Below are 13723 nucleotides of genomic sequence, written 5' to 3'. Positions count from 1 at the left end.
TATCAGTCTGAAAGCTGAATAGCCAGAATGCATTTTCAAATGACAGCATCTTAAACCTCTTTTCTTGAGACATTCTCTTTGTTGATTTGTGGCATTTTTTCAAAACACCAGCCTTCAATGTTTGACTCTATTTGGATATTTTATTGAATCTGTTTCTTTCCCTTTTTGTATATAATAAATAAAATACCTGCCTATAAAAGGGTATACCTAAAAGTGACTTTAAAATATTAACAAGGTCTCAATCATCAAAACATGGGCTTAATTCAAATAATGATTTCCCCCAGGGTTCTTATAATTTCCTCTTTGCTTCGGGCTTTATGAAGGGAGATATTAACTTCTGGCTATAAATTCCAAAAACCTAATACAGTAGTCCCAGAATCTTGTATAAAATTTACGTAGACTTCTGAAGCTCCACCACAAATCACAAGTTTGGAATTTTCCCTGGATTGAGGGTGATCTAAATATTGAAATACCTTGGCTATTGCCTCTGTCCATTTTCTTTGAGTTTGAGATGTTTCAGCTCCAAATAAAAAGGCACGTTCTGAAGGTAAATAGATTTCAAAGGTAAAGATGGGCCTACACGGCATGAATAGAAGATACCATCAGTTATATTTAGTTCTTATGAAAACAAGTAACATGAAAGTAAAATGTTTAATTTTTTGAAAACTAGATAAGACCAAGAAATCTACCTATCTGCATTTATCTGGTGGTAATCTGTATTTTATTCAGACGAGTTAAATGGTACACAATGGTTCAGATGAATGGTAATTCTTCTGATTATTTGACCACTTTAATCTTCTTTTTTAATTATTAAGCTATACTCAATAAACTACTGATTTTGCTGATTCAAAATCAGTAACACTCATGGCAGTTTTGTCTTCACTTTGAGACCAATGCTTTCAGTTGTTCCGGCCAATTTTTCAAAGCAGATATGGTCTATACAGTCTTACTTTACACCTTTTATCCTAGAATTTCATCTCTTTACTATACGTAAACTTTGAGTAATCAGCCATATCCTGAATTTTTCCTTAAGTTCCTTATCCACAGCTCCAACTACTTCTGGAATATTCTAAGTATGTAAACCTTACAAAAACTATCACTACAAAAATCAAAATACCTTACATCACAGTCATCTTTCTTCTTCTTTTTTTTAAAGATTTATTATTCACATAGAACTGGGGTACAGGCCAGAGATGCAGAGGGTGAGAGGATTCACCAGAGACAGAGTGGGGAGCAGAACAGGCAGATCAACGCAGTATGTAAACCTTACAAAAACTATCACTACAAAAATCAAAATACCTTACATCACAGTCATCTTTCTTCTTCTTTTTTTTAAAGATTTATTATTCACATAGAACTGGGGTACAGGCCAGAGATGCAGAGGGTGAGAGGATTCACCAGAGACAGAGTGGGGAGTAGAACAGGCAGATCAACGAAGTACACTGCTGAGGGGAGCAGCGGGCAGGTCAGGAGAGGTCTGCCTCGCCATGTGGACTCCTCCAGGGCAGGCGGGAATTCGAACTCATGAGGAAGTGGCTTAAGCTTCATAGTGCAGTGCTTTAACCCGCTGCGCCACCAGGGAGGATCCTATCCTTTTTAACCTCAAACCTGTTGTATTTTCTTCACATTCCAATTTAGAGTCATTACCATCTACCTAATCAGCAAATTTAAAACCTTCTCCAGGTCAAAACACATAGACACCAGCCTTGAAAATACCTTGAGCCAACAAAATTATACCAATCATACACAGACAATTTAATTTATCTTCTTTTACAGTACTAATTGATCTGGGTCATTTATTTTTGGTATCTTTGGAAATTACAAGCAAAACTTAAGCTATTTCCCCAGGTTGATATGAAAATTATATAAAATATGCTTTCATAACAACTGATTTTAAAAGTCTTTTTCTAGTGTATAAACCACTTAATACTCTATACCCATGAATTGCATTTCATGCTTTGTTTTGAGTGCTTCCAGTTCACAAACTCTCTTTTTGGTATGGTCACTAAAAATTAATTATTACCTAGATGACTCTGACTATTTCTGAACTTTTGACATGCTTAATTTTAGTTCCTTATCCAGTTAAATTACTTCAATTGTAAGATTCTCTGGACTGTTTTTCTTTTAAATTATTACTCCCTCTAGTTAAACTTTCAGTAAGTGTGCTTTTTCATCCTTTAATCTTTACTTTATTACTTCAGCCAGCTTTCTTTCTAAAATAAAGCTTGCATAACTTCTCAGTTATGCATTACTGGATTCAAACCCTAGATGATTCTTAAGACAATTCAAAATTTGTTGGCAGCAATTATTTACTTATTTGCATAGCAGAACTGGAGTGTAGGTTTTAGATGAGGGGGCTGGTGAAAGAATTCACCAGAAACAGGAGCAGGACAGGCAGATTTATTGAAATATACTGTGGAAGGGTACAGCAGGTGAGACAGGAGAGGTCTGCTGCACCATGTGTGGGTTTGCTCCCTGGCAGGGGTTAAACTCCAGCCACAGTGGTGATAAAGTTGTTACTTAACCTTTAGGCCACCAGGGAGGCCCCAACAACAATTAGTTTTTAACAACATCTGCATATCTACTTGTATCAGTTACACTTAAAAATGTTTTACTTCTGAATGTGATTACATGCTGATATAAACCAATATTAAATGTATATACTGCATTTTATTTGCTCATTATGCAACTCACTGAACAAAATACATTTATTTTAACATTCAGCCACAGTAAATCAGTTACTCATTTAAAACAAAAGTACTATTAAAGATTAAAACAAAAGCAAGTCAACTATAAGTTTGTCCACAAAAAACTCAAATTGGGTTTACTAGAAAATAGTCATTTCAATAATACTGATCATTTTAATAATACTAATATTTATGTAATTTTACATACCAGTTTTGAAAAATTCTTCCATTCATTTCTAATAAAATATTTTATTAAGTGCTATACTATTATAACTAATTTTTGTATATTTTATTATTTGTAATTTTATATTATTTTATTACAAAATGTAATGAGAAACTTTTACAACAAAGATCTTAGACTGTGTGTTTCCAAAAGTTCTCACAGAAATTCGATTAAACTATTCATAGGTCAAGTATATTAAATAAATAATGCTTATTCTTAATTGCAATTCCTAGAGACTATTAAGAAGCCAAAGTAGATCTTCAAAGAATGTAACATTTCAATATGCTATTAATTGTACTTTGTATTTTATTTTTCTATGAACAAAATCATTAAAAAATACTTTCCTTTATCATCTATTTTATCCACAACAAATTAATGAATTTAAAGAATGTATAAAATTTTCCTCAGTCCACCATTTATTTTAATTAATGATATAATCACAAAAATTATAGGACTACTTGCTCAAGAATGGAATGTTCTAAATTTGCTTAAAACTTAGATACAGACAGTATATTCTCTCATATTATTTAGCATAAAATTTAATTTTCCTACATTTTTTAAAAAGATTTATTTATTTATGCATACAGAGCTGGAATACAAGCCAGAGGTGCAGGGGAGGTGAAAGGATTCACCAGCAGCGTGGGGTGCAGAATAGGCAGATCGATGAAGTACACTGCTGAGGAGAGCAGCGGGTGAGTCAGAAGAGGTCCTTCATGCCATGTGGTCACCTCCGGGCTGGGGATCGAACTCATGCTGAAGTGGCTTTAGCTTCTTAGTGCTGTGCTTTAACCTGCTGTGCCACCAGGAAGGGTCCTAATTTTCCTATATTTCAGTGTATCTCCTAACCTACAGAAGGTGCAAGATTAAGGTTTTAAGAAGCCGTTAAACTGGTCTAAAAGAAGAAACAAGGGATTTGAAATAACAATACCCTTATTACTTGCTATAGCAAAATCAGCATGTCCTTCTTCTCCTAGTTGGGAGTAGACCTACCCAGTGTTTAAATAGAAGTCTTCTTTGTGTACAGCCAGGCAGATCACTTCATTGATATTAATGGTGCCATTGGGTGCAGTAGACTTATCATTTTCATAGTAACTCAAGAAGCCTCCTTCCAAAACACACCATTTCTTACTGGTCTCTAATAATTCAAAGTAAAACAAAGAATAAGTTAAGTTATATCACAACTTTAGTTTTCAAAAATACTAAATGGCTGGATTCTAAGACATTTATTAATATCCTGCTTTGTGGTTGAAGAATGCTATTGCTGCACAGGATAAAAATGTTGCCATACGCTTTATTCTCAAAAATGTACATGCTAGTAAGAAGGAATGTACACAAAATAACTATGACATTGATGGTCAAAGAGCAGACACATGTACTGAGTTGCAATTCTGAAGCAGCCAAGAGTTAGATCTACACATAGCATTAGCATGAAATTGAAACTGGGACTGATGAAGGTGGGGGACTGGGGTGATGTAAAATTCTTCTTTTAAGAGGTAGTATGGAGCCCCTTCAGGCCAAATGCAGATCACCAATTCTTTATTTAAAAAGGTTTTCTTGAAACACAATCACACCCATTCACTTACGAATTGCCTGTGGCAGTTTCTAACTACAAGAACACAGCTGAGTTGCAGCAGAGACCATCTGGTCTCTAAACCCCAATTATTATCTAGCCTTTTCAAAAAGGTTTCCTGAGCTTTGACTTCGGAGTTGATGGTGAAGAGAGGTCAATGGTTTTAGGAGATGCATATAATTGTATTTGAATTTTTCATTCTGATTACTGTAAAAGATAGATTTAAGAAAGGGCTGGAAGAGGCAGGATACCAGTCAGGACACTGCTGACTGTCTGTTAGATGAGCATGGCCAAAAGCAGAACAGTAGTAGAATGAAAGAGCCAGAGATGGATGAGGGAGGAAAAACAAACTGATAAACAAACTGATGGATGGTATGCACAGAGAACTACAACTGGATTGATCATTTCTAGCTTTGATTACAAGGTGGGTAGTAATGCTCATTTTTATTTAAAAGGAAATAAAGTAGTAAGTTTGAATGTACCTGTTCCCTTTTAGATATACCAAATGAGAGATACCTGCTAGAAATCTAAGCAGAAATACCTACTAGGTAGTTCACCCTGGATTTGCATGCTGGAATCAGGGAAAGGTCTTTAAAGCCTTTAGGATGCAAAGAGTAGTTGAAAATGTATAGTAACCAAATATAAAATCATAGAAAACTTAAAATTTTCAGGAAGGTGGATACAGACAGTTCCATGACAATAATGAAGTGAATTTGAAGAGATGGGGTATAAAACAGGAAAGGGGAAGAGCATTTCTAAAAGATACAGCGCCATTATTAAAAATGAGCCACTATTGGCCCTCCCTGGTGGCGCAGCGGGTTGAAGCACTGCACTGAGAAGCTAAAGCCACTTCCGCATGGGTTCAATCCCGCCTGCCCCGGAGGTGACCACATGGCGTGGCAGACCTCTCCTGACCCGCCCGCTGCTCCCCTCAGCAGTGTACTTTGATCATCTGCCTGTTCTGTTCCCCACTCTGTCTCTGGTGAATCCGCTCACCCTCCACATCTCTGGCCTGTACCCCAGTTCTGTATGAATAAATAAATATTTAAAAAAAAAAAAAGAGCCACTATTAATAATAGCACCAAGAACTAGGAAAATAGGGCTGAAAAGGTATCTGCTTTTCTTTGTAAGGAATTAACTGCCTACCTCACAGAGAGTGCTATACAAGAAGCCAGACTTCAGCATATTGAAGACCCCAGTGGGCAGTGAGAAAGAGAACCAGTAAGGATAGATCAATAAACTCCATAAAAAAGGGAAGTTTATCATAAGTTCTAATGAAGGCCTGGGCCATGTTAAGGCAAATGACAACCAAAAATGTTGGCCCAACTAAACCAAGAAGGAAGATGTTCTTTCTCAAGAGCAGAAGGGGAAAAAGTATCAAAACACATTCTGTGTTAAGAATATTTAACTACACAAAACTGGGGGTGGGGAGAGTGCACAGGACTATGGTGATGGCACCTGGGCGAAGCCATCACACGGTGGTGGGAAGTCCACAGGGATTACAACTGAGATGAAAAAATATACAAAATGAAGAAAGATGTAATATATATAAAATGATAACAATATTATTTAACTAAATGGCACCCTGTCTAGCTAACCCAGTTTCTCTTTAGTACAGCTTCTCCTGACACTCTTCTTCAACTCTCTATTCATCCTGCCAGACAGAGTTAAGAATCTTCCTGTGTATCCTTAGGACTATGTGGCTCCCAAGAGTGTGGAATTAGAGATCAAAGACTCTGGGTTCTGATAATGCCTCCATCATTAACTGGGAACAAATAACTAAACCATACTGTACCCCATGTTCCCCAGCTAAAAGCAGGGTAAGGTAACATTTTAACTCAGGATTAACAGGGTATGTGGTAGCCAAATGATGTAATTCTTGTGACATATATACAAAAGGAACTATTGCATGGTTACTTAAATGCAAACTATCATTTTATATGATATATTAATTTTCATTCAATATAACAATTTAAAATGCAATTTTTAAACAGAACTGTAATACTGGGATAGCCATGGAGTTAAGAGAATTTTAAATGCAGACGCTAAGTCAAATTCTATTAGTTTATCAACTACAGTATGAGTATTATTTTGGAAAGTACAGTAAACTGTACAAGTTAATGTAACATCTAAGTCAATGTGGACATGAAAATAAACAAAGATCCAGGGGCACAAAAAAAACTGGAAGAAAAGGAAATTAAGCTAACCATGATTGCTATTGACTGTGGAAAGGATCAAGGGGAAGAAGTTCTGAACTGCTACAATTACGTATTTAATAATGGAAGTCAGGAACTAGTTCCTAAAAGCTATCTATTTTTTATCACTTTTAATTCTGAAAATAAAATTTAGGGTCATTTCTAAAGACGCATTGTCAATTTGCCGAAGTACAGTCTAATGGACACAGCAGGGCAGGAGAGGAGGTGTGATTTCGGAAATGTTCTCTCAGCTCAAGCTTGTTTTACTCCTACTGAGTTCGGAAAAAGATGCATGAACATCAGGTGTGTATGTACTGCTTAAGTCTTCTATGGGTTTTACCTTATTTTACATCCTAAAAGTACTCATGTAACTTCTTGCTCTAAACTTATTTTTTGACTGCACTTCAGGCACTGAAAGTATGAATGCAAAAATGTTTAAGCAAAAGGAATGAAGGCCAGTTTTTTACCAGGACTTTACATAGTAATTCTCATGCCAGAGTTTGCTGTTAATCTGCCTCATTCTTTTTTAATTCCCAAGTTTAAAAACTAAAACAAAGAGTTGTGCTAACTGAGAAACAACAACAAAATCAACTCATATTTCCAATTAAAATACACTAAAATGTTAAAATCATATTCTGAAGATTTGTTATTTTCTATAGATTTTAATGGATGTAATGTGAAGCCAATAGTTTGCCAAACAATTTTTGTAAAACAGCAAGCTCTAGATGTCTCAAGAAGTAATGCATAGATAGAAAAATTATTTGAAACTTTCGTTTCCTTAGATACAGGAAATACTTTCTAATTATGTCCCACCATCTTGCTTCTGGACTCAAGAGATTGTACAAACTATCACATTGGAAGATACTGCCAAGAATTAAATTATACAAGAAACCCTCCATTGTGCATTTAAAATATGCATTAGATCTATAGACATAGATCTAATAAACAAGGTCTACAGATTCAGATTTAATGAATAAAATCTGAATCAGAAGATCTAATTTTGATCACAAAGCTGCGACTGTTTCAGGGAAAGCCCTTCTATTTAAGAAATACACACTGAAGTATTTGAGTAAAGAGGCATCAAGTCTGCAACTTGATTTTTAGTTCTGAAAAAAAATCATGTATGCACACATGTTCATGTACCCATGCATACAAATGATACACACAGTAATCAATGGGAGTTATGCAACATTGTCAAAACAATGTACTCAGATGACTAATTTCATTTAAAAAAAAAAAAAAAAGGAAGGCGAGAGAAAATGTGCACTGACTCAGTAGATAGTCACTGGCACAGGTGAGGAACCCACCCCTGCCTTCAGGCAGGATGTAATCCAATGTAACAGGAGACATGTTTGGAACAATACATCAAAAGTTCTCTTGAAGTAGTGCAATCCTTCTCAAGAGGAAGTCACTTTACAACAGAGCTTTTGAAGTAATCACCTCTGACAGGAAGAAAGGCATGTTTCAAAGGCGCAAAGCTGCACTGTGAACAGAACCATTCCCTAATGGTTTTGGGTGGAAGAACACTGAGGAAAGTCACAGAAAGGGAAATAGCCATACACCCACAAAGCCAGAGAATCAGACTATGCAGGATTAGGAAACAGAAATAAGACTGCAGTCATGGCAGAGGCCAGGCCTTGGGTCTCCCATGACAGGTGGCCTACCTGTTCTATAGACAAATGGGACCTGTCAGAAGGTGCTGCTTGAAACATGCAAGATGAGTGATACATAAATATGAATGTGCAATTATCTAAATTCTTAAGGGGAACAAAGGGCAGATCTCTTTATCAAGGGAATACAAACTCATTTTAAATTAGATGTAGATCTAGGAAGTTGTGAAATTTAGTGCTGAAGCACTGTCACTGTTACAACCTTTGATTAGTTTCATGTTCCTAAGAGGTCAGATAATGCAGGCACAGAGATTACCTTTAAGAACTGATACACAAAGCTCTGACAGGAAATCTGGACTTGCCAATTCCTTTGGAAAGTTAGAAGCTTTAACAAAATCCAATAGGGTTGCCCTGATCTGCGCAGGCCAATTCAGAAGTACCTGCCTGACTTTGAGAAATGTCAGTGTCTTCTGTGCCACCCTCTCTGTACAGAAGAAACCTTACTCGTATCAGTCACCAAAAGACGTCACAAGATACAAAAGTGAAGCCACAGAACGGGTAACTCAGGATGCAGCTATTTCACCAGATAAGAACGTCTGTGCACTTGCTTGTAATGGACAGAGCGGCTGTCCATGTTGTTTACAGCAGGGAAGAAAAACATTCCTGAAATTTACTCAAGAAAAGACAAAGAATTCCAGAGATGATCTATTAAAATACCACTAAGAAGAGCTCTGGATGCTATAGTTGGGCACCCTGGTATTCAGCTACAGACAGCCTGTAGAACACACCTAAGCTCAAAGGTTAATTGGAAACCACAATAGCTGTCTACTCAGAGTTCCTCCACTATTCTCGTCACCTTCGCCTCCTCACCGCATGGATGGTCACACACTAGTCCACACATCTTATCTGCTCTAACTCACTGAATCCTAGGCTTCGCTGTGTCCCTTGTAGCCTGCCCATAGGCACCCAGGGTTTGATGGATTCTCACAGGGTCACTCAAATACTTAGCACCACAGCTGGTGGTAGTGTAATAGGGAGGTACCCAAGAAAGGGGGATGTTCCAAGTTCCCTGTCCCACCCAGAAGGAGAGTGGAGCTGAGAAGAGAAGGAGTCTGAAAAAGAAGGAAGCCGGATGGAGAGCCAGAAGGTGACCTGAGGTAGCCACATGGAGCAGAGAGGCATGTGAACAAACTGTGCTTGCTTCTTGGCCCTGGACTGGGTGAAAGAGATGTGGGTAAGATACCCATGGAGAGGTTCACTAGCAGTGTTTATGTTCATTTTGATTGTGCTCTTTTCCTCCCAGACTTGTCTGGCCATTTCTGACCCTTTCTATGGTTTCTGGCCAGAAGGTGCTTCGGTCTTGTGGCAGCTTTCAGGCTTAGCTTTGGGCCAACCCCTTTTGGGTGGACTTTTACCCACAAGAGGGTAGGTAACTATGGGTGTTTTGATTTAAAAATTATATTCTTTGTTTTCTGTATTGTATACTCATTATATTAAAGTCCCTTTCCATTAAAGCTCTTATGTATTGTCTTGATGCGGCCGATGGCAGGACCTATTTAGAGCAGGCAGGTTTAGGGGTTCAGTGGTCCCTCTCTCTGCCCTGTAATGACACAAGGTCCTGTCATTACATCACTCTTCATCACTCTCCTCTCTCACACATTTGAAGTGTGCATGCCCATTTTAAAATGTACTGGGGTAGAGCAAACAACATACCTTCTATTACATATATAAAATCTGGGTAGTTAAAGCAAATCTATTATTTTTTGAAACCATAAAGCTGTTTCCTGAAAAGAATTTCAGCATTAATAATAGCAGTACACGCTAGGAATACTTCTCATTGAAAATAAGTGTGGTTTAAACGTGGAGAAATACTTTTAAGCTATGTTCTGTCTATAAAAATAAAGATTGTCAGTGATCCAAATGGTGCGGCAGACCTCTCCTGACCTGCCCACTGCTCCCCTTAGCAGTGTACTCCATCAGTCTGCCTGTTCTGCACCCCCCTCTCTGTTTCTGGTGAATCCTCTGACCCCCTGCAACTCTGGCCTGTACCCCAGCGCTCTGTATGAATAAGTAAATAAATCTTTAAAAAAAAATCTTCAAAACTCCTCAATGTTAATCTATGGAATTAAATGTAAGCAGATGATAAGGGTTTCCAGTAAATCATATCCACCACTTTCTTTTTTAAAAAACAGTGTTAACAAATCATAGTAAGATACCAAAGGAAAAAAAATAAGGTTTAGGAAACAAAAACAGAAAACAGAACCAGGATGCTATTATTCAGCTCTGTACTTAGGTTTAACAAGAGCTATCAATCTCTCTTTTGTGAACATTAAATTGAGAAGGAAAAAGAGAGAGAGAGAGAGAGAGAAATACAGATCAGTCTTCATAACCAGAGGCTAGAAGAACTTCAAATCCTAAAACCCGCACTGACAATTTGCAGCCTCTGTGCCTCTATAAAGGGCTGCATGCACTTCATTTTCTGACTTTTTTCTCCATTTTTAATCATTTTGCTCTATGGCCGTCCAGACAGGGACTGATGGAGCACTGAGGTCTAGGTGCCAGCAGTTCAGAGGCAAAAGCGACAAACACACTTTAATCTCTAAATCTTTCCAAATAATTCATTTTTCCCATAAAGCTAGGGCCGCTCAATAGTACAGTGCTGCAGAATCTTGGGAGGTTGAGGAAAACACACAAAACAAATCGGAACTTAACTCTGCCTCGTAGTCTGACATTTTCTTCTTCATTTTTCAAGTAGTTTCTTTCAGAAACAAAATATGTTTTGTGCCCACAGTGGTCTAATTTTATTTGAGGATCAAAAAAATCACTAACAAGTTACTGTACTTTCACACTGGTAGTAAAGTGACTAGAATGATGACCAAAAAACATTTACCACATGGCTCTTGGTTGGGTATGCACACAGTTTTAAGCACCAAAGCGCCAAAGTTTACCCACTGCACCACCAGGGAGGGCCCAGTATTCAAATACTTTAATGATTGGTAGAGAATAGTCATAGATTATTCAGGGACTATTTCCTTCTAATTAGTCAACTTTTGACTGTTTGGCTTAAATAACAACAGGAACAAGAGAAGATGAAGAAGAACTTTACAGAACTTGTCATTTATTATTGGTCAAGTTAAGTCAAGAAAGATATTTAAAAAACAGCTGCTGCAAGATCAAAAACTAATAAATTTAAAGAATAATGCTCTGTCACCCTACAGTCAACAGGCCATCATACTTTGACCAAGCCGAAGTGCTAGAATCCCAATTATCACACAGATCAGGTGTAAAATTCTGTATCATGCTGAGTGACTCCATTTTCCATGTGAAAATCAGCAGGATGTCAGCGATCATGCAGAGCTTTTATGAGGATTATAACTAATGCGAGTGAAGTACCTAATGCAGTATCACACACAGTACATGCTTCCTAAAGGCCCGCTGTCATCTGCAGGAAAATCTAACCAAGTACAGTCAATCTCAAAATGCTGCTCAGCCATCAAATTTGTGTTGCAAATAAAGTATTCATACTGAAATAGTCGCTTCAAATGAACAAGGGTCAGGATTAATCCTCTAAAGTGAGTTTATCTGCCTTCAGTTCTTCTGATCACATAACAGAACCAGAAGAGAACTCCGAGGGCATGAATACTAGGCTCCTGAGCCTATAACGCCATCCACTGGCCTACACAACTCACTCTGTCTTAGATTCTCTTGGTTTCACTGAGACAGGTTTCATTACAATTTTTCCTGCCTATGGCTCTCAAATTAGTTTGGATGTATGCACAGGAGCATGAGGCCTGGGCCTTATTTTTGAATTCTAAATGTTCAGCACTGCCTGCACAGGAGCTGGTAGAGAAAGGGACAAATGTTCCCTGTGATTCTGCTCAGGTAATCCCCCACACCTAAAAAAATGTTATAAAATTGGAGTATTTCTGATCTTTTGTATGAAACTATGTTTATGATTCAGTTTGCTTATGCACATACCCACACGCTTATAAACAGAACAAATTGAACTACTTAAGATCACTTAGTTTGCTGAAAGGATATGTACTGAAAACTTGTTAATTCCTCCTAGGTGTTGACATTTATCTATTTAATCTCTCCTGTTAGGGTGTATGTCCCCAAAAGGAAGGGATTGAGCCTGGCATTTCTTTGGAAAAACTGTTAAATCCTGAAACAGAATTTGTTGGCCCTAAGGTAGACATCAGTGGAATCTGTTGAAAACTTACTCAGCATTCTAACCCAGTGGTAAAATCATCCTGCAGAACATGAAACAGTATCTGTGCCTGGAAGCACTTCTAAATCCTCAAAAAATATTTCTCTCCTGCAAGATCAAATCTAACATCTTAAGGGGGGAAATCAAAATATAAACTTAATTGTGTTGATAATGAAATAAAGGTTTATCAGATAATAAAATCTAAAAGCAGCAGCAAAGATACCTTCGAGCACTTTCTTCTCCGCAGACAGTTTTGAAGCTGCAGAAGGTGCTTGATACAAAAAGTCACAGAGGAACGTGGACTGGGAGGACTCCTGATTTAACCCAGCTTCAGAATGAACATCATGCTGAGGAAAATCTAGAAAAATTACAGAAATAATACACTTGATACCTAATAGGCAAATAATAATTTTGCTTATGCGTATATAGGTGAGTTCTAGGCAAAAAGAAAACTAGTTCTAATTTACCACAGAATATACAGAGGTCCTTATTTTTACTTTATACAAAATTTGCAAATAAGTACTTAAGTTGTGTTTATTATTCACATATGAAAATCAGATTTAATTTTGATGAAAGTGATTATGTAGGATTAACTACTTTAATCTTCCCTTTAGAAGATTAAAGAACATAAAAGCTTTATTTCCCCATCTTTTTTCTTGAAAGAAAAGTTTGGAGCATCTTTTTGGAAATTGCATCTTTCTTCATACCGACAGTTCTCTTGTATGAGCAATCAATATAATTGTACTTCAGATTTTTAGGGATATAGCAGAATAAGCATATTCAGAGTAAGAACCAACCTGAGAATTTGTTATGGTAGAGAAATTCCATTTGCAGACTCTGTCCAGCCTTCTTAGCCAGCAGGTAGGGGGTGCTGTGCATGGGGTCTCCAGTCGCACACATCACATCTGCCCCACTGAACAGCAATGCCATTGTTTCCAGAACATCTGGCTTCACTACAGCAGCACACAGAGCCTGGACATTAAGAGAAAGTATACCTTATGCCCAAATCTGCATATAAAGATTAAAACGAGAAGTCTGACAGTTCATGAGAAGTTGGTGTTAGTTTTTTGTTGTTGTTGTTGTATTGATTGTTTTTTTTTTAAGATTTATTTATTGAGGCATACAGAACTGGGCTACTGGCCAGAGGTGCAGGGGTGTGAGGGGCTTCACCAGAGACAGAGTGGGCAGCAGAACGGGCAGACTGACAAAGTAAACTGCTGAGGGGAGC

General features: G+C 37.5%; 1 protein-coding gene across 1 annotated transcript in view; it reads right to left on the bottom strand.

Moving 5' to 3' along the window:
• Positions 1-13723, bottom strand: part of ARAP2 (ArfGAP with RhoGAP domain, ankyrin repeat and PH domain 2) — a 133144-nt gene that overhangs the window by 62371 nt on the left and 57050 nt on the right. The window contains exons 13-16 of the mRNA XM_012724030.1: positions 13293-13467; positions 12719-12853; positions 3901-4045; positions 474-576 (exon numbers count right to left, since the gene is read on the bottom strand). Coding sequence (XP_012579484.1) covers positions 474-576; positions 3901-4045; positions 12719-12853; positions 13293-13467 — 558 coding nt within the window. The remainder of the gene's footprint in view (positions 1-473; positions 577-3900; positions 4046-12718; positions 12854-13292; positions 13468-13723) is intronic.

Source organism: Condylura cristata, unplaced genomic scaffold, assembly GCF_000260355.1.
Source record: "Condylura cristata isolate star-nosed mole 26May11 unplaced genomic scaffold, ConCri1.0 scaffold00012, whole genome shotgun sequence".
Taxonomy (NCBI): domain Eukaryota; kingdom Metazoa; phylum Chordata; class Mammalia; order Eulipotyphla; family Talpidae; genus Condylura; species Condylura cristata.
This window is presented reverse-complemented; position numbering and strand designations above follow the sequence as displayed.